Here is a 24,837-nt window from a genome sequence, read left to right as displayed (position 1 = left end):
TTGTAAAACTCAGATTTGTTTGTATTGAGAGCTTTTCTTCTACAATTAATCTAATTCAGTCCTTATATTATAGCTTAGTTTAGGAATTTACTAACATACAGTATGTAATAAAAAGGATGTCATGAGAAACCTTTTTTAAACTAAAGCTAATTTTTTTTAACAATTTCTGCAGCTTTTGTCATCCAAAAAAAGGGAATATTAAACCAGGGTTTAGATAACACAACAATTTTACACAAAAAGATTAATTTACTATTATTTAAACACAACTGCCATCATCTAGTTAAAATTATGGATGGATGAAAGGATGGTGGTTGATTGATTGATTGATTGATTCTGGACTCGTAGTCTAATCAATCATAAAAATAAATCAAATACAATAAAAGATGCCGCGCCAAGAGTAGACAAGAAAAAGCATAATTTAAAAAGTGGATATAAAAGTATATGCAAAATTACAATGAAAAAAATTAAATGACAAAATTAAATTATAAAAAGTAGGTCTACCGCATTAAATTCTGTTGATTTTGAACTGCTTATATTCAAACTGTTCCTATGGTCTATGGTATTTTTATCTTTAGTCATTTTAATATGAAAAAATTAAAAATGATAAATAAATTAAATTAAACAAATGAAAATAATATTTTAAAAAGTAAATGTTTTCAGATGCTTCCCCCCCCCCCCCCCCCCCCACGTAAATCTTTCCTTGTCAAGTGCTTTAAATTAGCCGCACGTGCAGGCCCCCTCGTGCCCTACGAAGCGCGCGCGCCACCAGGAAATGGAGGCGCGGTGACGAAGAAGATGATGATGTAGCTGCGGCCGCGCAATATTCGGGGCAGCCACAGAGCAGAGAGGAGGAGAGAACAGAGAAAAACTTCTTCAAGTGAGTTTTTGGACCCTAATCTAAGTTTTAGTCGAACCTACAGAACTTTAGTGAGAGCCGAAGTGTCTTTTCGGTCCGAAAGGAGCCTCGGACTTGTCCGCCGAGCCCCGTTTGACAGTTTTTCTCCGAGATTGTAGCGGAAGATGGGCTCGGCCGCCTGCGCTGCTGGCCGCGAGCTCCTCAACTTCATACAAAACTAAACTTTGATGCTTCGCTAAACTCCACGTTTTTCCCCTCATTGTGCGTTTGTTCCCGCAGGGATACCGGGGACGATGAGCGACGCAAACCAGCCCAAACTGGAACTTTTTGTGAAGGTAAGCACCGAACGGAAAGAGGTCCGCGCGCGGGGCGGAGAGGCAGAGGAATTGATGATGACAGGAGGAGTTCGGCGCGCGGCGGAGCCCCTCCACTCCCGCTCTCAGAGTCTGCAGGGTGGCAATCATCTCCGCGGACTCTAATCTACTGAAATGCGCTTGAAATGAACTGTGATCTATATTTAGTCGGTTGGTCAGACGGATAATCCCATTCTGTTTGATCCATGCGTGGTGCAGCCGAACCAGCATGGCGCTGCTTCCTCCCACACAAGCCAAGGATTCCTGTGTGTGTGTGTCTACATAAATGCATATTATGTATGCATTTATGTGTAAATATTAATTTTTCTTATGTTTGGATCTTCTTTACATTCATCCTCAGGAAGACGTGTCTACTCCTGCTGCGTTCATGTCCTAATAAAATGTTGGAAATATAACTTTTTAAAAGTATCATGCGCCCTAATAGATGTGAGGGTCGTATGGTTATGTAAAATCCCCAAACAGTTTAATTTGTTTACTTTTTGTGCGCGTTAAAGTCCATCTTTGATGAAAATAGTATTTTTAACATGTTCTAGTGGCGTTTGGAGGACATATATGAAGAAAAGTAAGCCCTAAATTGAATCCCAGAGTATTTCTTTATTCAAATCGTTGAAAAAGATCATGTTTGTTACGAGGATAATACACTTGGCGGGTCACTAACTCCTTGCTTCGCTCCATTCTAAAGCGTAGACTTGTCTTCTGTATTTTTCACAGTAGAAATTGTAATGTTATTGCGTAGTTAGGCCGGGATGCGACTATTTAAAAACATAAATAGTACCAACCACTAGAGGGCACTGTAGGTGTGTGCATCAGTATTTGCTACTGACATCAACGCAGGAGAAGAAGCCACACAGAGCAAAAATTCAATAAATTTCCTGATTTGAAGTGATATAAAGAGCTCAGATGACTTGATAGCTTGTTCCGTATGCTTTGGTTGTCTGATTAATTGTTCAAGTCTAATAAGTTCCATGAACCTAAATCAATGTGTTACAGCAGTGCAGATATTCAGTCCATTGTCTTTCCGTTAATAGGATTTACCTTCCACGATGAAATGTTCGTTCTTGACCCTATATTTTGTCAAATTAAATGTTCCCAAAAGTGCGACATATATCGTTTTTTTGTGTGTGCATTTTTTGGCTCCTGCGACTTAAACTCCAGTGGAACTTGAATGTCTTGGTTTTTCTCATCAGAGCTGGCATCTGGCTCCAAACTGTACTAATCTCCAATATTGCTCACCATTTTTGTTGCTCCGGTTTTGTTAGGTTGGGGGTGTGAGGGGCTGTAAGCTAGTACATGATGGGAAATGGGGCGGGGTTACTCACAACTCAGAATGGAATTTCTAATGGACTCCTGCAGAAACTATGTCCTAAAAAACTTTTAGATTTAGGCTAAAAACTACATAATTACTACTAAAAGACCCTAAAATCGATCAGAAGATGATCGGAGCGGCACTTCAAGCAAATGAGTTTTTCATTTGTAAACGGTTGCAAAAGCCTCACCACACCTTTTGGGAAATACTTTTATAATTATATTTAACTCACCACTCCTTTATGGGAGTGGTGAGTTAAAGGAAAATCTGAGCTTTTCCTCTCGCTCTTGTTTGTTTTGGATCTGCCATGACGATTAGTTAGCGTTAGACATGAATGAACATTTAAACACAGGTTTGCCTTTAACCCTAAATGAAGAGGCACACATCGCAAGTTTGTCCCACTTTGTTGAGCTTTGAAATAAACTAAAAAATATTGTGTAACTGTGTAATGTCACTTGAACTTCAACAGAACTCCTTTTGGTTCAGTGCCTTTGTCAGCTTTTTTATGGCTGACAATTAATATTTATCTTTAAATTTAGTGTAAAGGATATTGATCAGTTCTTCATTAGGATTAAATTTGTTCTGAAATGATCTAAAGTGTTTGAAATTAACAGAAAAGTCACGAAAAAAGTGAAATTGTTTTCTCAAACTGGTCATGGAAAGGTAAATATGATCTGTCTTGTTATCCATTATAAAAGAAGCATATTTAAAACATAAAATAGTTGTTAGAAAAGTAGGGTGCAGTGCTTGGATTGGTCAGGAATGTAGTGAGCTTTGAGGCTTTATTGATCATGTGTGTTGCTAGGCAACCCCAAACTGCTTCCGTCCTGGACGGCAGATGCAGGAATTCCTGATCTCCACCAAAGCCACGCCTTAAAATTTACCAAAGAATCATTAACAGCAGTTTTACAGACCTGCAGTCCTGTGAGGGTCGGCCTCACTGAGGTCATCGGTTCAGCGTATTTGTAGACACGTTTCCCTAAATAGTCATGTGCAGAAATGATAGCCAAGACAAAGCTGATGAAAAGGTAGAGTTTGGTGTGGGAACTAAGCTAGTGCAGGACAGGATACTGGTGCGTGATTACGTCTTGAAATGAACCTAATTCCTATTCCAATTTCACTTTCTACAAATCACTTAACAAGCTAAAGATCATCTTTAGTAACCGCTTCGTTTTAGCCAACTAAGGATGGACCGTTTCTGCCTTAATGTCAAAAGTTCGGAGACCTGAAAGTTAATGAAGAAACACAGTGAGAGGCGAATGTTTGGTGCTGCTGTCGAGTCATCATTCTAGTCAATGCTATTAGTAATTTTGTTACACCCGTTACGACGTTTAGGATCATAACGAGGGACCAAAATTCAAAAGTGAAGATAGCAAAAACTTTGTAGAACGGTCACTAAGAAGTACGTAGACAATAATAGTTTCATTCATCTTCTAAAACCTGTTTTACCTCTTTCGGGGTCGCCAGTCTGTCGCAAGGAGGCAATAATAGTAGAGCCCATAATTTGTGTTTAAAGTCTATTAATAAATCTGGTTTAATGGCTCGACTACACACATTTTTATTAATCTAGTGCACAAATTATTATTGTTCACTTATTATTTGCCAATATTTTTTATACTCTTTATGTTTTACGTTAAATAAATAAAAAGTCATGGTTCTAGTACAGTTAGTAACAACACCCAAGTGCACATTATTATTGCCCTTGGGCTATTAAGATGGCACAAGCACACTTTTTGGGTTTAGGACATCTTTTTGTTCATAATCTAGTAAACATCCTGTCTATTGGCCCGAGTGCACTTATCCTGTCTGATGCCATGATCACACTTTGTGTAACCGGGCCATCTTTGTGTTTACTGTATATTTAAAGGACCGTTGTTTTAAAGTCTGCTAAAGTTCAAATGCCATCACAGCCATAATAAGAGCCTATCTGTGTGTTTAAAGAAAAGGTTCATTGGTTTGAATGAATGAGATGATTCCTCTTTGTTTTGCAGGCGGGAAGTGATGGACAGAGCATCGGTAACTGTCCTTTCTCCCAGCGCCTCTTCATGGTGTTGTGGCTGAAAGGAGTCACCTTCGATGTCACCACCGTGGACATGAAGAGGTAAAAACTCTCTGTTTTTGTTTATCCTCTGCAGGATTCTCCTGGTACAACAGAGGAGAGTCCACCCTCTTTTTTTAAGCACAGATGGGGTGTAGAAAGACCAAAAGGCTCATTGTGGTGGTAGAAATGAGTTATTTCCTGTGTTTTTTTTTTTAAAGTCCTCTCCCTATTTCATTTTTTGTTTTTTGTTTTTTCCTTACCTCCTGCCCCCCTCCCACAGGAAACCAGACATCTTGAAGGACCTGGCACCGGGGGCTCAGCCTCCTTTCCTGCTGTTCGGGAGCGAGGTGAAAACCGACACCAACAAGATTGAGGAATTCCTGGAGGAAACGCTCAGCCCTCCAAAGTAACCGCCGTCTTTTCACATCCGTTTCGTTTCGTTTTTGACCTCTGAATAATATTTATATCTCAATATTTTGGTCAGGGACAGAACCTTTTAATGTTTTCTGTTTCTACGCCAAACAAAAAGCAACATGTGAAGTTATTTTAATCAATTTTGCCAGGAAGCCTGTTGTTGCGTTGCTTAGCAACCTCTTTGCTTTCATTAGAAAGTTTTGAAACTCCTCTAAAATTATTTTTTTTAACAAAATGACTTGTTTTTTACTATTCTCTATGTGCAGTGGGTGCTATCATTACCCCCCCTTAAACCTAAAATAAGAACCAGAACCACCAGATGGCCCTGACCTCCTGCAGCAGCTCCTCCAGGATGTAGACAGAGCTCCATGAAACCCGTTTAAATACTCGTTTGCCTTAAAAACTGCACGACTGTCCATTACATCATTCTGATGCATTTGAATAGAAAATCTTATTCAAATGAGCAACTTTACTGGTTCCTCTTTGAATTTTGGTCTTTTTCTGTAGTTTTTTTTTAAAGCACTGCATTGCATTATGGGTGTGGCATTCGTCTGCAGTGAAGTCCGTGTCATTTATGGGACTGGTTTCTCCGTCAGATACCCCCGTCTGGCTGCTCGGAACCCGGAGTCCAACACTGCAGGTCTGGACGTCTTCTCCAAGTTCTCGGCCTACATCAAGAACTCCAACCCCCAAGCTAACGAGAGTACGCCGCCTCATCCCAGCACCATGCCAGCCAAACCGCCACGTGTGCTCTTTGTGACGGGAAGGCCATGCCGTTTCTAATTTCATTCCTGTCTCTGAATTCCTGCAAAGATCTGGAGAAAGGTTTGCTGAAGGCTCTGAAGAAGCTGGACGACTACCTCGGCTCCCCACTTCCCGACGAGGTCGATGAGAATAGCGCCGATGAGGTCACTTCCTCCTCGCGGCCCTTCCTGGACGGCCAAAACCTCACTCTGGCCGACTGCAACCTGCTGCCGAAGCTCCACATTGTGAAGGTGACCGTCTGGCTCTTCTGCTGTTTATTCACTGGTTTCTTCCTCTCAGCAGGACTTTCCCTCTTTATTTTTTTTCTTTTAGGTGGTGTGTTTGAAATACAGGAACTTCAGCATCCCCGACTCTCTGACAAACCTGTGGAGGTACCTGAACGCGGCGTACGCCAAGGACGAGTTTTCCTCCACCTGCCCTGTAGATGAGGAGATCCACAGCGCCTATTCCTCTGTAGCTAAGGCCCTCAAGTAGGACGACAGCAGCAGAACAATACACAAAATCATTAAAAACTAAAAAAAAGCACATCCCCATTCTGTCCCAAAACAAACTCTGCAAGCAGCACGTTTTCTTAGCTTTGTTTTTTTACGATTTAATTGCCTTTATCAGCAAAAAATTAGTCTATCAGTGTCCAGTGTTCTCCTTTTACACCAGCAGGGAAGCAGAAATGCCTCCTCGTCTCCGGTGACGATAGCGTCACCTCCTGCTACGTCGTGTAGCTCCTGAAGCTGCCTCACATTAGGTGAAGAAGCCACAGCAGATCCTCACTGACACTTCATGCTTCTATTTTTACGTTTTCCTTTTGAGGTCATTTGAACCGACACAAAGCTGCCTAACGGGTTTCAAGCCTTTCACACGTGCAGACGCCTCGTTTTCCTTCCTGCTTCGGGACATTTGCATACCAGCATCACCTGCCAAAGAGCTTTCTGTGACGGCGCGTCATCTCTTCTGCCTTTTTTTTCATTTGGGAAAGAAAAACGTTTGAGCTGTGAGATGTGTGACATCATCGAGGCACCTCAAAGAAGGGAGGATGCGCAGTGCAGCTTTGAGAAAACAGGAAACGGTGTCAGAAGACTCCGGCTTCCCCTTTCTGAGCTTCTCCTGCAGGCGTGAGGGGTTGGGTCACGCTTACCGAGCACTTTCTAAACTGCTGTGTGAACTTGAACTCATTTCCTAGAGCTGCTGGGCTTTGGAGTTCTCCTCACTCAAAAGCTCTGCTTTCTCTTTAATCACTAAAACTGCCGTACTGGAAGAAACACGGTCAGAGTTTCGTGTCAAATCTCTCTCTTTTCATGACCTCTTTACATTTGTTTTCAAATCTATAAATAGCCTTTTAGCAGCTAACAGCTTGTCTGCTAATTTTAGGTAATGAAATTTTAATCATGCAATCGCTCTGTTTAAATGACAACACGTTTTTGTATGTTATAAACAAAAAACTGTAGAATCAGAAGGAAATTAGGTCAGTATTTTACAGAAGGGTAAACTTTTTATTAGTCACTTATTATAGTTATAAAACAAAAACTTAATTCATCTGAAAGATCCACCTCCAACTTTATGTAAACCTGATTTCCAAAAAGCTTTTCTTAGTTATTATTTCTATTTGACCTCTTTTATAAATGTTGTCATTTTCTTTTGAATTTTTTTTTAATGGATCGTTTGATTTGATTTGGTTTATTTTCAGGCATTAATTGAAGTCAACACAGAAATATATTACAGAAATAATGAAATGCATAAATACAATTAAAAACAAACAAACTGAAACAAAGACACACTTAAGTCCTTTTTGCTTCATTAAATATAGTGATCATTAACTAAAGTCACTTTGAAAGTCTGCTGTTTCCACGCTTTCCTCTTTCTGAAGTGTTGGGAGATAAAAACATCCGCTTGTTGAGTTTGTCATTTTGGGTCTTGTGCCGACTGTTCGCTGCCTCCACACGGTCCGCTTTTACTCTTTTAAGCCAGAGACAAAGTATTTTGAAGGAAACCGAAGTGCAACTTTAAGCCATTAGAGGGTTTTCTGACTTTTCAATTGGTTGTTAGCTTTGCTAATGAAAGAGATTGAATATTTAACTCGTCTGATTTCATGTGGATTGGAACATTTTCTTTATGTAATTTAATCTAAAAAGGGATCTGAAGTCTGAATTTTCATTAAAAACAGAAAAAAAATCACTTTTTATCGTCTAGAATAGAAGTAGAGGGATCTTTTTATGTATTAATTCCATTTCATTTCTTCTTTTTTTTTGCCTCTCTTCTTTTGACATCATGTTGTTGAAAGAGCGACAACATCCCAGCAGGGGCTGGACTCACAGATGAAGACAATCAAGCTATTAGCACTTCTGAGATGTTTTTTTGTACTAAAAAGTTCTTTGATCTATTAATGTCCCAATAAAATGTTAATAAACTCTTCTCTCGACTATTTCATTTCCACAAAAAAAAAGCACAAACACAAAGTTTACATTTTAATAGAAGCCAGAAAATATGATTGTATTTGTAATTTCTAATTTCAACATTTAGAATAATGATCTATACAGTAGCACCATAAAGCGTTTGCATGATAACTGTTTGAACCTTTGATTTGATCTGATTTGCAGTGCATGATGGGATCATTTTAATGGTAAAATAAAGAATACATCCATTAATTTTTTTTCCTTCATCTGAGGCTTTTTAAGGCGTGGTCCTTCAGGGCAGCAGGAGGGCGACGGCAGCCAGCAGCCAGACCCCCCAGGCGAGGGCGGCGGCAGCAGGTCCGGCCCCGTTGCACAGGTCCGTGTCGCAGCAGTCGTTGGTGTAGTTGAAGACCACCCCGGCCGAGTATTTCTGTCCAGACCGACCGCACTGGGACGGATTAGCACAGCTCTTCTCATAGATGGTCAGGTAAATGGGACCTGAGAGAACACAGGAAGTTCTGGTTTAGCTCATTTGGAACCGGGATGGTGCAATAAAAAAAAAAATATTGATGTTTAAAAAATTTAAGACCCAAATCCAGGTTTCCTGAAGTCATAAAATCAAGGGAAAGGGAACACATTTATGTACCGGTATGTTTTTATCTGTTCAGATAAATAGTGAAAATGCTGTAAAAACCTTTAATCATCTTAAACCACTCACTTTTGACCTAAATTCTCTACTGATGGGGGATGTTTGTCCCCCATCAGTACAAACAAAAATAGTAAAGCTACTATTTTGTAATTTTATGCCATTTTTTTTATGTTTGTTCTGAATTAATCTGCCCAATTTTAAATTTTCTTTAGTCTTCCTTTTTATCATAAAGCTCTGTGGTACCCTGAGGGAGTTGTAGATTGCAATACTTAAGCTTCATTCATTCACTCTCCTGCAATCGATAACTTCAAGATTGAGCCATTTTTAAAAATGAAAGCATCTTGAGTCAGGTCAGTTCACAGAGTAACCACTAGAGGGCCTGCAGGCCTATCCCTCCAGTGAATAATGCTCCTACTTTACAATATCTGGGTTTCATGTTTTGGGGTAAAGGTGGGGTTTTGTGATGTCATATCCTTTCAAGATGGCGGCAGATTTAAAAAAAGGAAAACCCCATAAATTGGTAATAAGAGTGACGTGACCAACCAGGAAATGACTTTCATGCTAAATGTTATTCATGCTTAATTTATGCTTCAGTATTAATAAGTGTAAACTATATTTGATGTCCTCATTAAGTAAATTGTTTTGTAACTTGATTATTTTCAACATAACAGTCAAGCAAAATGATGTTATTACTCAGGTTTAGTGTTTACATATTCAATATTTGTGCTTATTTCTAATTATTTATGTACTTTTAAATATATAAGCTTTAACTTTATGTTTGCAAAAACATTCTTTTTAGTTTATTCCTGTATTTCAAAAATTAAAATTCAAACAAAAGGGAACTTATGAGACTCAATATGAAGCTTTTTCATGAGCAGAGAGAGATATAATTTAATAATAAACACATTTATTAGTGATATGAAAACTGGCCTGTTGGGAACCAGAGCTGAGGTTCCTTTGACTCATTTTAAAGTTTACAAGCTAATAGAAAAGATTAACAAAGCATTTGTCTGATTAGTTTGTTGTTACTGTGACTAAACCGCCTTTTTTTCTGCGTCTGTCTTTGCAGATGCAGGAGCTCCGAGGAACCGGACCTTGATGCCCTGAGGCCTCACTGGAGAGGCAGCGCTGCCCGGCAGGACACTCCAGAGGAAACTCCAGGCAGTCCAGAGGCGAGATGGCTGGAAACACGCAGCTGTAGCACCGCAGACACGCTGGAGAATGGAGAACATGGCAGGAAAATCACACTCAGACCTTCACCTCCACCTCAACTACAACACCGCCTCTGGTTTCAGACACCAGGACTTCTTGGGTTTTCTTTGTAATTTGACTTTATACCTACAAAAACGTTAGTCTAATTTTTATTTTAATTATCAAGGAGATTTTATTACTGAAGAAAAAAACTACAAACATTATTCAACGTTTAAAGACAACATTGAACATAAAATGTATTTTCATTTTAAGAATGCAAAAAATATTAATTTTGCTCCTCAGAAACAATTTGAAGTATTTGTAAGTACAATATACTTTGCCAGATCTATGTTAAATAAGGCTGAGCTGAAAGGAATTACTGTAACTTTCAAGACATGTTTTAAGAAATAGAAATGTAAAATGTAGTTTATTAAGAGTTTAAGCATTTTCTGTCTTCAACTTCAATAAAAAAAATTATCAAAGATTTTTATTTTGAATAGAAAAAAGATTCACGTTGCAAAAATAACTTAATACGAAACATATTTTCAACAATGAAATGTCATAAAGCCTCTGTTAAAATAAATGAACAAAGAAACAGCACCTCCTAGTGGTCAAAAGGTAAAAGTTCTAATTGAATCAACTTGCTTAGCAGCTGCAGCACCAATTTTGGAAGACAAATCTTTCCAAATTAAGGGTCAATTATTTCTCCAAACACAGTGACGTAACATAATCATACTCTAAAGTTATTTATTCATTTTAATGTCTTGTTTAGCAAAAACACACGTCAAGACGTTAACCTAATGATGGCACACATTGAAGCACAAATAAGAACTATGGGAAAGGCACACTCCGGTAATCGTTTAAAAAGTAAAAACACTGAAGCAGAAAAAAATAGATTAAATAAAACGGAAAAACTCCATTTAAATGACTTTATAAAATCCTATACTTCAACCGGATTATCTGTGCAGGAAAAAAATGTGAAGCTCCAGAAGAAATTGCAGCTTTTTTTCTCATAGAATCTTACCTGCCAGAGGTAAGCAGCACAGAAGTCCCATCAGGAGCTCCAAGCGAGACATGATGGCAAAATCCTGAAAAGGGTTCTTCAGGTAAAGTTTTGAAGCAGATCAGAAATTTGTCAAGAAAGATTTAAATCCTCTGCACCCGCAGGCTTTCTTACTCCCTTTGTGTCGTCTTGACGCTCCGTAAAGCAGCTTCTTTCCCCCCCGAGACTTCTAATTTAATTTGGAGAAGTAATTGTGAACAGCTGACATGGCATCAAAACGCAGATTTACGTGTCTTTTTGTTTTTTTTGTACTGTGTATGTGAAGTTTTGTAGAGTTTTCTTTAGCTTTTGGGTGCCTGAAGGGGCTAATAATGAAGTCAAATATAGAAATAGAACAAGTAGTGAGTATTTGTAGCTCCAGGCTCCCAGGAGTTTGGTTAGACAATTCACTGATTTCATGACATTGCACAAATGCAGGCGCTGTGTGATTTTTTTAAAGACCTTTATATAAACCTTCATTTTTTCTAATACTCTTTTAACAGAACTTTTCATTTAACTGTTTCATTTTACGTATTTTGTTTGTGACCTCTAACTTTTGTAGTGGCCGTTTTCGTTTTGTGGGTGTATGCGGTTCTATATGGAAGCATTTCTGTTGCATTTTAATTTTGAGTCAACACATGCAGCTTCGTTCTAAAAATGAAAAAGCATTTCTGGTATTTAATTCATTTTAATACAAAAATGCGTCCACATAGAACTATGACTGTTGACAAATCATAGGAAAAAAGTCACGCTTGCTTATTAACTGAATTTTTCCCAACAGGTATTCGTCCCCATGTCTGTTTCGGCGTCATTATACGGCGCCTTAAAAGAGGAGCAGAAGACCAAGAAGAAACTGAAAGATGAGGCTCCCAGGTAAGTTTCATGACCAAAATATATTTAATATTTATTTATCGTAAAGAAAGGCTGGGATTATATACATTTGCTTCCTCCCACTTCTTTTGAAGCAAATAATTAAAGAAAAAAGGATGTACAAGTACAAATATGTCTATTTATAACTAAGAGTGATTATAACAAAACCATTTACATTTACATGCATATTTGGATGTATATATATATATATATATAGAGAGAGAGAGAGAGAGAGAGATGTACTACTACTACTTTTTTTCATATTCTTCCAATGACATAATGTATAATGCTCCAAAGTTTGATATATTATACGTAGATATTTCTTTTGTTTGTCTTCTTAACTATTTTTGTCTTCATTGCTTGAAATAAACCAATTCCAATCCACTTAAAAAGTTGAAAAAAATGATAAAACCTTCATTTACTCTTAGAAAAATACATTTTTATACACATTAAACATATAAAATAATGATTCCTTGTTCTTTCGGGGTTGGGATGGAAAGCAAGAAGCTTCTAAAAGTCAAAAAACGCGGAGAGAATCAGCCCGTCGGAGACAGAGGCTCAGTCAGCCACTTTAACCGAGTTATCCTTCAAGGGGTAATGGGAGACGTGAGGCCAGCATGCAGGACGGTCTGCTGACGGCGGTCTTGTGATGGAGTGAAAAAACTCTCTGGGACTGAATAAGCTGGTTGATTAATTACTGAACCTAAAGCTACGAGCCTCCAAACAAACTGGAACTCCAGCTGCCGATAACAGGAGAGATTACTTTAGTCTCTTGTGATTGAATAGTATAGGAAACACTGAAAGGAGTTACATAGGCCATTAAACAAACATCAACCTTGTTTTTGCTTAAAATCATGTCGTTGTTCTTTGTCATCAACTGCCTGCAGACTGATTGTAGCCTTACAGATGCAGCTTTTTTTGTTGCTGGTTGAATGTTCTCAGTGAACAGATGGTGCTCTTTAATCCTGTCTGCGCCCGCCGCATCCATCCACCCCTCCTTTGCTTTGGCCACTACATTTTCTACTGGAGGGACTCCATCAAGTCACTGCAAAGGAACTTTGTGCAGGTGCATAAACAAGCAAGAACATTTGCTCTTTCTGCAGTCAAAGGTTTCTAAATACATTGAATTTCACAGTATTTAATTTAACAAAAGAGTCCTCACTGTCATTATATTAAGGTTTCAATTTCTTTGCTAAAATAAGACACGCTAATATTAATGATAATGTTTGCGTTGAAACAGAAAAAATGGATCCTTTAATCTACCAAACATGTCTTTGAATGCAGACAGTCCAGGTTTATGTAAAGCACAAATATGGCTGCAGGATTCAGACGCCGTTTATGGGGATTACAGAAGGATGTGACGGACAAATCCTTAATACTCCACAAACCCACATTTGCTGTAAAACAAAAGAGGGAGGCAACTTTTGCTGAAACACTTTGTTTTTTATTCAGGGGGGAAATATCTATCTATAGAAAAGACAAAGGGTTAAAGATTTATTTCTAGTCATTTTGACTCATTTTTGCACATCTGTTTTTTTATTGATTTATTCATATGATATTTATTTTTAATTTATTTATTTATATATATATATATACTTTTACCATATTTATCTTTCCTTATCCTTGTGTGCTGGTGATTTTGTTCCTTGTTTTTGAATAAGAAAATTATAAAATTTAAATTAAAAACTTGATTTATACCAACACAAAACTTTAAATTTTCAGATTATTTTAATTCGTAATAATACTAAGACGGTCAAGGATTTAAACTGTTAACAATTGACAAATTGATCAACGGTCCGGAATAAAAAAAACAAAAACAATAGTTCCGCTGATGCTTGAAATCAGTTCTGATTGAATCCGGACAGGACATGTGGGGGATGGGGCGCTGGGATGGAAAACTGTTGGAGCAGACATTTTAAGCTAACAGAAAATACACATATATAGACCGGAAGTTTAGTGACCTGACATTGAAAATAAAAGCAAAATGTGTAGTTTTTCTATAAAACTGTATTTTAATATAAGCATTTTGACTATTTATTCTGCAATTTTAGAATTAATAATATCAATCTAAAAAATATGACACGTATTCCTATTACTGCGCGTATATTTTAAGCTATTTTGGAATCAATGGATCTTTTATTTTGAAATACATAGCCGGAAGCTCTCTATTGCCGTGTCTGACATTGAGTAGCTTCTGAGCGAAGAAGAGAGTCGGGGTAACGGACTGTGCGCTGGGCTGGAAATTAACTTCAGCAGAGAAAACCCGTCTAAACTTTGATGAAAGACAATTAAAACAGGTAAGCAAACCCGAAAGTTTTAATAAAAACAGCAACTTAAGTGATTTCTGAATATATGACTCGTTCGAAAGATGCGGAACATCATCCTAAGTACTCAAAAGCTGCTGGGCGGTGCACGTTTCAGATTTCTGCAGCTGGATGAACCCAAACAACAACAAAAAAAGTCTCTACTTTTGGAAAAGGAAAACGCGTAATTACGTGCAAGACAGAGGATGAAGGCTTTAAGTTCATTTGGAAAAACATAACTAGATTCAGTCAGATGCTTTTACCCATCAAGTATTAAATTCAGATGCGATTTAAACAGGTTTAAATTGTTGCATTCACTGACCTCCGTTAATAAAATGTTCCATCTTAATCCACACAATACCTCTAATAAAACAGATTTAGGTGCAGAAAGCTAAGAAAAATAAGTATTTGACTTAAATTTGCATTGCGGTCATGTCATGGAAACACTGTCTCACCCATTTCCCCTTTTTGTTAAAATAAATAAACGTAACTATTTTTTAAATTAAAAACAAGCAGAAAAATTTAAATAAAGTCTTGTTAGTGAGCCTCAGAAACTAAATGATGTATTTTAGTCATCGATAAACGTCATCAAATGACTGAATTTGTATTTTAGTTCAATGCCAGGCTTCTCAGTAAATCAAATTCCTGTTTACTGTTTTACGTTGTTGGGATTTTTGACAGTTTGTGTCCATAAAAGAAATGTATTGTAGAATAAAGGTACGTTTTCAGAGGTATCTGTATGGATTAAGGCGGTCAGAACTTTTGAGAAATGTGTTGGTGGGTATTTGTGTCTGCACAAGCTGTGAAGGAAAACTCTGTGTGGCGGAAAGCCGGGTTCCATCCTGCTGCCTCTCAGTGGGGGACGGCTTTGAGGTCCAGAGAAGATGATAAAAGACCAATTGTCCAGAAACGGAAATAGGCTTCAGTAGATTTTCTTTTTTCTGTAATGGCTTAAACTTTCTGACAGTTTGACAATCCTATTTGGCATTTTCTGTAATCTCTCTAAGAATCTGTAAACTGAAGTTCCTTTGTACATCAGAAAAAGCTCCTGCTGGAGGTTTACATGAGTCTATTCTCACATTTTGGCCCTTCTTCTCTCGCTTTAGGCTCCTCCTCTTGGTGTGTTCAGTGGAAGACGTGAAGGGCTGCAAGGAGCGAGGTTCCGAGGGATGAGCTCTTCATTCTTCTTGAGGATTTTCCAAGTTACATCAAGTTTTTTGTGAAGCAGCCTCGACTGGTTTTCCTGCTAACATCAGGGAAGCAATTTTTCCCCCACGTTCGCAGCCATGGCAAACGTGTGTCCCTATGGCCGCTTTACCCATGCCGTGGTGCGGGGCATCCCAGAATCCTTTGGGAAGACTGCGGCGGACGGCCACGAGAATGGGGCGGTCTCCGTGGACCTGGCCAAAGCCCAACGTCAGTTCGGCTGCCTCACGGGGGCGCTGAGGCAGAAGGTGGGCCTGCAGCTCATCGAGATCCCGCCCGACGCCGAGCTGCCGGAGAGCTGGAGGATAGAGGACGTGGCGGTCATTCAGGGAGACACAGCGCTCATCGCCAGGCCCTTCCAGCAGCAGAGACGCAGCGAGGTAACCCAGCAGACAGGAAACCGACTTTAAAGTCCCGCTCTGATCCCTGAGGTCTTTAAATCATGACTATGTCATCAGAAACAAAAACTGAATCTTTGTCTGCAAGTGAATGCATCAGAACGGGTGGAGACGGGAGCTTGTTACCCCGCCCAGCATCTTTTCTACCTCACAAATGATCTTTTTCTTTTTTGTTTGCTCCTGATTCACCATGATTTGAATAAAGAAATACTCAAATGTTTAAACTTAACATTCTTTAAATATGTTAGAAAGATGCTACAAAAAGATGGAGTGGGTCCGTTGAGACGCTCACTGAACCTCACTAGAAAAATAAAAAATGAAATAGCATTTAGATAAACTTCTGAAGAACAACATCCTCTAATTCCTGTTTGAGTTCAACAATTTTCTGATGTTTTTCCTAGGTCAGGGGTCGGCAACCGGCTTTCATGTCTGCTGCGGCTCACTGTTTTTGTAAAATAACTATCATGTCCTAAGATTGTCGTGGTGCCTTTAAGACCATCGGGTAGTTTGAGCGGGCAGGAGGAAGAGAGCAGCGTGAACACGCGGAGGGGGCGTGTCTGCAGCCGTGAACGCCAGCCAGAGACTGTCATGGGATGGAAAGTTTTTCTGGAAAGACAGTTAGTGGGAATCTCGTAGGGGACACATGAGCGCCCAAAAAAAGGCCTTTTTTTTCCCCTTAACACTTGTGCTATCTTAGATGACCCCACCCTTACATTGACGTGTTCTCCCTACCATGACAAAGGTGGATAAAGGTGGAAAGATTTCATGTAATCCATGGACACCAGTGAAGATCACAAATCATTGAAGAAAAAAGGTTCAGCGCACTGACTAGTGGGTCTAGACGACCCAACTCCCAACGTTAAAGTGCCTAGGATAGCACAAGGGCTAGACTAAAACCACCCATTTCCGCGTAAAATTAATTAAATTTGCGTAAGGACGCCCCTGCTATCCTGTCACCTGGCTGCTACGATGACTGTATGTTGCGCTGTCTGTGTAGGACACGCTAGAGGGGGGGGGGGGGGTTGCACGCGGGGGAAAACAACGAACAGGTAGAGAGATGGGGGCGGGGCTTAGACTCACCCCTTATGATTCCAGACCCGCAACAAACTAACAGCTGCTTCCTAATAAAAAAACAGTTGTCATCCATAAAATTAATATAATTTATTGGGTTTAGTGGATTTAAAGAAAAGAAAAATAGAAAGGAGTCTGCATCAAAGTGAATTTGTTTCCATCATCTCATTCATCTTAACTCTGCGTACTTGACTGACAGAAAAGTCTATTAGAGGTTGTGGAAAATGGACAAAAGATCAAAGGAAACATCATAAATAATTAAAATGAATAATTAAATAAATATCCTGACAGCATTGAGAATCAATACAAGTATGGCCAAAGGAACTATCGCGATATATCGGCAAAAACATTTTTTCTAAGACCCCTAGTGTTGAGGCTCCCTGTGCTTTCCTTTCAGTGGGAAACTGATCCAAGTGGATCTTTGAGAGGTTCAGGTTGCCGACCCCTAAACTAGGTAGTTTCTAATCAGATGGTTTGACAGTCTCTTAGAAAATCATTCAGAAAACCTTTGAATTATTTATGAGTTTAAAGATGAAAAAAAACTGAACGATTTGTGTCTTTTTATAAATTTGACTCAAGACAGAAACTGTCATCTGTTTTTTTTCTTTCTGCTCAAATGTAGCAGCCATGATTCCAAGTGCTATCAAAAGTTTTTTTGGTCTGACTTATTTAAACCCAGTAAAATTTTTCTTTATCAAAATGTTCATTTCCTGCAAACTCTGACTTCATATCCTCCTGACAACCAAAGAAAACAACTTTTTTTTTCAAAGATTCAGCAAAAACTACAATTCCCAGAGCCCCGCCCCTTCATATTTGTGATCATTAAAAAGCCCCAGATGTCCTCTGTAGAAGGTGTGAGGTTTTTGGAAGATTTTAGACGTTTTCTCTACAGAGGACTCGTTTTCATTGCTGGTATTCGGGATCCTAATGAGCTTTTTGTTCTAATTTTATATATTTTAGTAATAATTTAGGTACAAATTGTTATTTTAAACTTTTTTTTTCTAAAATTGTTTCAAATGTTTTACTTATCTGCATTGTTTGCCCACTTGTGAACTGTATGTGGATTGTTCTTTCTGGGCCACCGTAGAAACAAACTTCCTACAGCTCTTCGTGTGTCCCTCAGGTGAAGGCGGTGAGGAGGGTCATGTCGGAGCTCAACTTGACCGTGGTTGAGATGGGGGCCGAGCAGGGTGGCTCCGCGGGGGCCACGCTGGAAGGCAGCGACGTCCTTTTCACCGGGAGGGAGTTTTTCGTCGGCATCTCGTCCCACACCAACCACGGCGGTGCTGAGGTGCTGGCGGACACCTTCAGGGTGAGAGTCAAAGCCGGCGTTTGACCGACACACCTGCCCTCTAGTGTCCGTCCTGACACACGCGTACAGTTTAACTTCACTGTAAACCTGAACTGTGGAAACTGCAGGAACACGTCTACCAAAGTGAGCAATGCACTCTGGGAATTCTTGCCTGATTCCGGCTGTTCCACACGCCACCGCCTCTCCAGCTCCACCAGAGCCCTGCATTAGTATTGATCCCCCCCCCCCCATATCCCATAAGTGCATTTCTGCAGACACGCCCCGCATTCCCCGCTGGATGCCATCGTTTCTGCGGTCAGGGAGGGGCAGCAGACTGTCTGACATGCTGCTTCTTTCATACAACAACAGTCAAGTCATCATTAAATGTCGTAAGAAAATGTTGGTTTAATTTTTTAAAACTTTTTTGTGAATAAAAGGCAACGAAGAAGAAAGCAGCTGTAGGAGTATTTTGGTTCCTAAAAGTACATTTTTATTTCTTATTATTGTTTATAATGATCAGATGATTTGACACTTTAATACTAAATGAACAGTTTGTTTTAAAAAAAAAAAGTTTTTTTGTTTTCTTTGGTGGCTCAAAGCATTCTGGGAGATTGAGTTAAATAAATCAAGCTCAAACTGCGTTTAAACCCCAAAGAACCGTTTTATCTTTTCAGGACTTTGCGGTTTCCACGGTCCCCGTGTGCGGTGGTTCCCGCCTGAAGAACATTTGCTCCATGGGGGGTCCAGACACCATCGTCTTCAGCAGCACTGAGGGGGCTAAGAAGACCCTGAGAGTAATGCGCGTCACGTTTGCAGACCGCCGACGCGTGGAATGCAGTCTGAGATGATGGGTTTGTGTCTCAGGTGATGGAGCAGCTGACAGATCACCGCTACGAGGTCCTCTCTGTGCCCGAGGAATCTGCAGCCAACTGCATCTACGTCAAAGGCCCGTCCAAGAAGGACTTCCTGCTGCACAGGCCTGTGGAGGAGTGTCCCGACAGCGTCTCTGTGAGTACCAAACACGATGAGCGTCGAGCAAATGAGTTCAATTCAATGCAAACCGGTTCATTTTAGGTAGTTACTACTCTAACTGATACTACATGGTTTTAAAGAAGCCAAATGTGTTAAAATATCCATTAATTAATCTCCCACTGAACACTTTTAACATTTTACAAATGTGTGCAGTTAAAGTCCTACTCCAATCATTTTATGTTCTTGTTTTTAGCTGAAATCTAAAAACTGTTTTCTGGGACAGTTTCTGCAGAGCGGCAAAGACTGTTCGGTTTATAGTTCTTGTATTTGTAGATTTTTTTTGGATCACTCAAAGGGTAATTTCCAGAACTTTCAGAATATTTTCTGGCCCCCAGTGTCTGATTTCAGCATTCAGGTTCTTCTCTGCTCACAAAGCGGTTCCCAGTCACTGACCTGTTAAAACTGCAAATGCAGGGGAAGAAGACCCAGGACTGGATTAGAGGGAAATGTTGACGATCTGATTTCACTGTTGCAGTTTGCTGAACTGGAAAGTCCAGACTGCAGCACTTTAAAGAACCTTATCCAATGGACCGTTTTTAACATGTTCTTGGGGCATTTTTCTGATGTGTGAAGCAAATTAGGATCAAAACAGTACTTCTTTATTCAAATTATTGTAAAGGAGCAGACGAAAAAAATTGTTTGAAAAAAGATGGTATGTATGAGCTCCCCGCTCCGCCTCCATTCTGATGCGTCCATCGAGCGTCTTTATTTTCATCGTTTTGGCGGGAATCTGGATCTAAACTGTACGGCTGGATAGATCCAGTATTGCTCGCCATTTTTGCTGCACTTTACAGGGGCTGTAAGCTAGCAGGAGAGCTTGTAAAGATAGATGTTGGGAAGGGGGGGTGGGGTATGCCTCTTGCCATGGTCCCGCCCGCAATTCAGAGGTGAATTCCTGCTGCTTTGCAGAAACTGTCCTAGAAAGAGTTTTTTCTAAAAATGATAATGAAAAGTGTAAACGCTCTGAAACCAGATCAATAGATATTTTAATGTGTTTTATTGTGAAAACCCCACTACTGCCAAACATCACATCCTCTTCTCGGTAAACTGGACGTCTCTCCTCTGCAGGCCTTCCAGAAGCTGCCAGATTACAGCCTCCTGCCAACGGCGTGCAGCGAGGCGTCCAAACTCGGAGCGTCTCTGTCCTCGCTGTGCCTCCTCATCAACAGAAAGCACACCTACTTCTAAATCCTCATCCAGCTCCGTTTTCACTCATCGTTTGACACAAATGCCGGCCGATCGTAAAGATTCAAGCTCGCCACTTTGTTCACATGACCGCTGTAAAGGATTTTACCACTAAAACTGCAGTTTAGCATCACTATTAGAAATAAAGGTTGCAGTTAAATATTTTGTACTGGATGCAGAAAACATCTGCACAGATTAAAACCACTTGAAATGTTGGGATCAAATCCACTTTCGTTGGTCTCCGCTGAAATCATGATCTACCCTTAAACTGATCCTAAAACTTGACCTACTTGTAACCTCTTTGCCCCAAAGTTGTAACAGATCTGTAATAAAACCAAGTCATAGGGAATTTCTTCACATTTATTCTGTTAGAAAGCAAACATGTTTAACGGTTGGACTTGGCGACTCTCTCCAACTCGTCTTTCTTCTTGATTGCGTAGGAGTTTGAAGAACCCTGAAGAACGGAGGAAAAATACATTAATTTATAGTTTCAAGACTGATTTTTCCAGTAAGTGAGCTCAGGATCTCCTCACCTTGGCTGCGTTGATCAGCTCATCAGCCAGACACTCGGCGATGGTCTTGATGTTCCTGAACGCAGCTTCTCTGGCTCCGGTGCACAGCAGCCAGATGGCCTACAGAGCAGAAAAAGTTCAGCATGGTCCCTCTAAACCAAGAGGGAGGGGCTGTTGTGTTTCAGAGTCGGTGATTGGCTGGGTCACGGGGGAGACTACAGCCAATGAATAAACTCAGATGTTTCCTCTACGAGTGCTATAGCACACCGAGACAACGGTTCATATTCAGGTGTGACTCTAGCCTCGCTTTTTTTTTCAAATTTAGGATTTCCTTGAATCTTAATGTAAGTAGGTGAAAATGAGAACGGCACCTGGTTGACCCTCCGGAGGGGGGACACATCCACGGCCTGCCTCCTGACCGTACCGGCGCGACCGATACGGGTGGAGTCCTCACGGGGTCCACTGTTGATGATGGCGTTGACCAAGACCTGGAGGGGATTCTGGAAACGAGATTTAGAGACTAAATTACAAACAAAATCTGACCGTTTACATCAACACTGCTTCACTAAAACTGGATCTGGTGTTAAGATTCTTATCACTTCCACTGCTTAAAACATTTGATTTTTAATCGCATGTTCTCCATTTTATGTCTTTTGTAAATAAACATTGCATCAAAGTTTATTTTGAGGGGTAATTAAATTAAAGAGCTTCAGATTAATGAAAAACACAAATCGGTCAGCAGCTGTTAGAAAGTAACATTAACGCCATCAGTAGCGGGCGCCGTCGTCCCTTACGCTCCCCCCCTTCTGCTTCTATGTGACAAATCTAATGAAAAAATAAAATAATTTCCCCAAAATAGTGGCTTTGCTGTCGGTTTTATCTCCATAGCAACCATTTTATGTTTTGGTCGACTGCTTCTGTCATTTTTGGAAGAATCGGCAATAGTACATTTTGGGATTTCCTTGGCAATGCAAGCCTTTTGCCAACATTCCTTCTATCTTCATATACTATGTCATTTCGTCAAGCTCAAACCAACTTTTCGTATATTACACTTATAATATTCTGTAAGCAGTGGAGGAGCACCACAAATGCTAATGATGTTAAAAATCTAAAAACTTTTAAAACCAACATTAATATGGAAAATTTTACTCAAAGGCGCAGTTAGAATGGATTGCAAAACCAATCTTGTCCAGCGTTACCTCTCCGGTCAGCAGGTGGATGATCTCAAAAGCGTGCTTGACGATGCGCACGGTCATCAGTTTCTTGCCGTTGTTGCGTCCGTGCATCATCATGGAGTTGGTCAGACGCTCCACAATGGGACACTGGGCCTTCCTGAAGCGCTTGGCGGCATAGCGGCCTCCAGAGTGTGGCAGGTACTTGGCGTACTTTTCTTTTACAGCGATGTAATCCTGTAACAGAAAAGCAACTTAAAATCCTTCTTTGACACATCAATAATGGTCGTTCTGCTCAATGGATGATGTATCTGAGCTGGTGATTGGCTGGGTCACATGAGACTTCAGTCAACGAATAAGCAGAGATGCTTTCCTCTGCGAGCACTCTAGCACACCGGGACAACCGATCTATGTCAGGGTGTGACTCTAGCCTCGCTCAGGTTTGACTGTAACTCCTCTGGCGCTCACCTGCAGGGAGATGTCATTGATCTGGACATCATCGGTGCTCCATTTACCAAAGAGTTTGATCTCTGGGGTCTCAGCCACAGCTGGGGCAGTCTCCCACTCAGTCACTATGGAAACAAAGACGGGTAGGTGTACAATAGAGGTGACAAGCAAAAAAAATTAAATAAAAAATACAAAGCGACAGCACAATGTTATCATTTAATATACATAAAATGTATGAACAATAAAAAAAAACTATCGAATAACGTTAAAACACAGCATTTAGGATGGAAGTGAATAAAGACTTTGAATTTAAATGAAGAAAGCTTCAGAGAGAAGCAAATAAAATTTAAAACTCTGGTTTAAAAAAATTAAGAGACGGACTGAGAATGAAAAGTATCCCGGTTAGCTTTAGCATACACCGCGTCTGATAGCTTAAGAGCTAGTTTACCTACGCAACCACATGGCTAAGAATGCATATTTTGGAAGTGAAAACAAAACACTTTAATTTTTTTAATCTGACACTATATGTCAGATTATCATAAAATGACACACGAAGAGCGGATGCGAGTCAACGAGCCACATCCACATGTGCTTGCAAGCCTAGCTTAGCTAGCTGCTAAAGCTCCACACGGTCGCTCCTCGGAGACAAAAATAATGACTGTTCCCGAAAAGTAATGTTCTACACTCCGTTCAACATAAAAACGAACTCGTTTGTGATTTTAAATGTTACATTTCATAACTTTTTATGGCTTTAAAAGGACGTAAAATGTCACATTTTCACTCACTTGTGTCCGCCGTTGTGTACCACACTTTTCTGAGACGGAAAAGGGCCTTTCCGAGGCGCCGCGTCCAGATATCCGGTGAATCCCGGGGTACTTCCGGTGGCGCTGAGCACGACGGGAAATTGTGTTTTGTTCTTTTACACAAACATTTACGGCCTATCTGTCACTGACAGCGATATTAATGATGAGACAAAGGAAAACAAAAAACAAATATTACTTTAAAGAAGTTTCTTGAAACATTATTTGCTGAGCTGACAGTTTTAGTGGGAATTGGAATGAATTTAATTATATTCTTTTCATGAACAGACAAAATTATATTTTGCAAAGAATTGCTGTGATCAAGATAATTACCCTGTTCATCTATTATTTTTTTTTATTTATTTATTTATTTTTTTATTTTTTAACTTGTCCTGTCTAACAGCTAGGCAAACAGATGAGAGCTGAGGGCCTCTTGTGTTGGACATATTTTATTTTAACAAGAGGGGTTATTCATCTTCAGACAAACCAAAGGTATGTCTGAATAAACCCCTTTTGTAATTGAGGCCAAACTTTATTAATTTCAATCATGTTTGAAAATCTTTGGTGTTGGACCGGACGGAAAAGGAAAGAGGGGAAGAAGAGAGAGGGACGTTAGAGAGAGAGAGAGAGGGGGGGGGGGGGTAGGAGGGTGATAATAGGAGGGGAAGGGGGGTAAGACCATGAAGCAGCATAGAGCAGACAGGTTTACTGGTTGTTTATCGTTACGGTACGGTTCAAATGTAGTACAAAAAGGGCGGGGCCTGTTCACACACACTCAAATATTATCAACACACCTGCTAGCCGCAAAAATGTCCACATGTCAACATGCACACAAAACAGATAGTGTTCACGAACGCATACCTATGCCTTTAAACCAACTAGTGTGAAATCTTTCATTCATTCAATCATGCAAACTATTAGTGCAAAGGTGAGCTAACACCTGTGCTCAGGTGAGTGTTTATGTTCTTCTAAAATGGATGGTGGAATGTGAAAAGAAAGAGGAGGAGCGCCCAGCCACCCCCACACCCATACCCCCGCCGCAGCAGCAGCGGCAGCCGGAATTCCCCCAACGCCACACGGGAACAGGCAGGGAACAACCGCCCCCCGGGCGACCAAGACCGCCACCCAGGCCAGGGCCAGCAGGACCGCCCCAAGGCCCCCCGTTCATCTATTAAATGAGATATAGCCCAAACTCCCTTTTCCAGCCAATTTCTTCAAAACAAAAGCTTGTGTTTAAACAAAATATACCGTATTTTCCGGACTATAAGTCGCACCGGAGTATAAGTCGCACCAGCCCAAAAATGCATTATAAAGTAGAAAAAAACACAGATAAGTCGCACTGGACTATGAGTCGCATTTTAACTTTCACAACCTTATATGACACAATCATAGCAGACTGTTTATCTAATAATTTCACAGTAATTTTTTCTCAAACTTATTTATTTATTCCTTTCATGAAGCATCATTGGCCAACTAATACTCTGTTTTCATCCTGTACTTGTAGAAACAGTTTTCACTTTTATTG

At 40.1% G+C, this 24,837-nt stretch overlaps 4 protein-coding genes and 2 non-coding genes across 7 annotated transcripts; 2 read left to right on the top strand and 4 right to left on the bottom strand.

Moving 5' to 3' along the window:
* The first annotated feature begins 738 nt into the window (after positions 1 to 738).
* Positions 739 to 8,162, top strand: clic1 (chloride intracellular channel 1). The gene is made up of 7 exons (XM_004073774.4): positions 739 to 877; positions 1,136 to 1,191; positions 4,528 to 4,637; positions 4,858 to 4,983; positions 5,588 to 5,694; positions 5,805 to 5,986; positions 6,069 to 8,162. The coding sequence occupies exons 2-7, from the start codon at positions 1,150 to 1,152 to the stop codon at positions 6,228 to 6,230; spliced, it is 729 nt and encodes a 242-aa protein (XP_004073822.1). The 5' UTR covers positions 739 to 877; positions 1,136 to 1,149; the 3' UTR covers positions 6,231 to 8,162.
* Positions 8,163 to 8,202: 40 nt separating this feature from the next.
* On the bottom strand, positions 8,203 to 11,148 carry LOC105355039 (prostate stem cell antigen-like). Its single transcript, XM_011480730.4, has 3 exons — positions 11,008 to 11,148; positions 9,887 to 10,006; positions 8,203 to 8,641 (listed from the first exon to the last, which is right to left on the bottom strand). Exons 1-3 carry the CDS (start codon positions 11,057 to 11,059, stop codon positions 8,436 to 8,438), a joined length of 378 nt encoding a protein of 125 aa, XP_011479032.1. The 5' UTR covers positions 11,060 to 11,148; the 3' UTR covers positions 8,203 to 8,435.
* On the top strand, positions 11,000 to 20,730 carry ddah2 (DDAH family member 2, ADMA-independent). Of its 2 annotated transcripts, XM_011480732.4 has the most exons (7): positions 11,000 to 11,089; positions 11,807 to 11,898; positions 15,305 to 15,784; positions 17,997 to 18,185; positions 18,839 to 18,958; positions 19,029 to 19,172; positions 20,265 to 20,730. In XM_011480732.4, the coding sequence occupies exons 3-7, from the start codon at positions 15,485 to 15,487 to the stop codon at positions 20,382 to 20,384; spliced, it is 873 nt and encodes a 290-aa protein (XP_011479034.1). In that variant the 5' UTR covers positions 11,000 to 11,089; positions 11,807 to 11,898; positions 15,305 to 15,484; the 3' UTR covers positions 20,385 to 20,730. The 2 variants fall into 2 exon arrangements, with proteins under 2 accessions (XP_011479034.1, XP_004073823.1); XM_004073775.4 differs by lacking the exons at positions 11,000 to 11,089; positions 11,807 to 11,898 and adding an exon at positions 14,059 to 14,192.
* rps5 (ribosomal protein S5) lies at positions 20,727 to 23,421 on the bottom strand. The gene is made up of 6 exons (XM_004073776.5): positions 23,298 to 23,421; positions 22,534 to 22,637; positions 22,093 to 22,302; positions 21,265 to 21,393; positions 20,915 to 21,013; positions 20,727 to 20,835 (listed from the first exon to the last, which is right to left on the bottom strand). Coding segments are annotated over exons 1-6 (612 nt in total). The 5' UTR covers positions 23,299 to 23,421; the 3' UTR covers positions 20,727 to 20,766.
* On the bottom strand, positions 21,068 to 21,201 carry LOC111948267 (small nucleolar RNA SNORA3/SNORA45 family). The gene has a single exon (XR_002874223.1). It is a non-coding gene; the product is annotated as a small nucleolar RNA SNORA3/SNORA45 family (small nucleolar RNA).
* LOC111948269 (small nucleolar RNA SNORA3/SNORA45 family) lies at positions 22,369 to 22,502 on the bottom strand. Its single transcript, XR_002874225.1, has one exon. It is a non-coding gene; the product is annotated as a small nucleolar RNA SNORA3/SNORA45 family (small nucleolar RNA).
* Positions 23,422 to 24,837: the final 1,416 nt, after the last annotated feature.

Source organism: Oryzias latipes, chromosome 11, assembly GCF_053564925.1.
Source record: "Oryzias latipes strain Hd-rR chromosome 11, Olatipes_Hd-rR_3.1".
Lineage (NCBI taxonomy): Eukaryota > Metazoa > Chordata > Actinopteri > Beloniformes > Adrianichthyidae > Oryzias > Oryzias latipes.
Note: the sequence above shows the minus strand (reverse complement) of the source record. Positions and strands in the feature narration are given on the sequence as shown.

What these genes read in the sequence shown, in the direction of transcription:
- clic1 (XM_004073774.4), top strand. Translation starts at nt 1,150, where the DNA reads ATGAGCGACGCAAACCAGCCCAAACTGGAACTTTTTGTGAAG. An exon ending in ACCACCGTGGACATGAAGAG is followed by an intron (nt 4,638 to 4,857) that starts GTAAAAACTCTC and finishes CCCCTCCCACAG; the next exon opens with GAAACCAGACATCTTGAAGG. An exon ending in CAACCCCCAAGCTAACGAGA is followed by an intron (nt 5,695 to 5,804) that starts GTACGCCGCCTC and finishes ATTCCTGCAAAG; the next exon opens with ATCTGGAGAAAGGTTTGCTG.
- LOC105355039 (XM_011480730.4), bottom strand. Translation starts at nt 11,059, where the DNA reads ATGTCTCGCTTGGAGCTCCTGATGGGACTTCTGTGCTGCTTACCTCTG. An exon ending in GTGCTGCTTACCTCTGGCAG is followed by an intron (nt 10,007 to 11,007) that starts GTAAGATTCTAT and finishes TCCATTCTCCAG; the next exon opens with CGTGTCTGCGGTGCTACAGC. An exon ending in TGAGGCCTCAGGGCATCAAG is followed by an intron (nt 8,642 to 9,886) that starts GTCCGGTTCCTC and finishes GTGTTCTCTCAG; the next exon opens with GTCCCATTTACCTGACCATC.
- ddah2 (XM_011480732.4), top strand. Translation starts at nt 15,485, where the DNA reads ATGGCAAACGTGTGTCCCTATGGCCGCTTTACCCATGCCGTGGTGCGG. An exon ending in TGCTGGCGGACACCTTCAGG is followed by an intron (nt 18,186 to 18,838) that starts GTGAGAGTCAAA and finishes TTATCTTTTCAG; the next exon opens with GACTTTGCGGTTTCCACGGT. An exon ending in AGTGTCCCGACAGCGTCTCT is followed by an intron (nt 19,173 to 20,264) that starts GTGAGTACCAAA and finishes TCTCCTCTGCAG; the next exon opens with GCCTTCCAGAAGCTGCCAGA.
- rps5 (XM_004073776.5), bottom strand. An exon ending in TCAATGACATCTCCCTGCAG is followed by an intron (nt 22,303 to 22,533) that starts GTGAGCGCCAGA and finishes TTTCTGTTACAG; the next exon opens with GATTACATCGCTGTAAAAGA. An exon ending in AGCTGATCAACGCAGCCAAG is followed by an intron (nt 20,836 to 20,914) that starts GTGAGGAGATCC and finishes TCCGTTCTTCAG; the next exon opens with GGTTCTTCAAACTCCTACGC.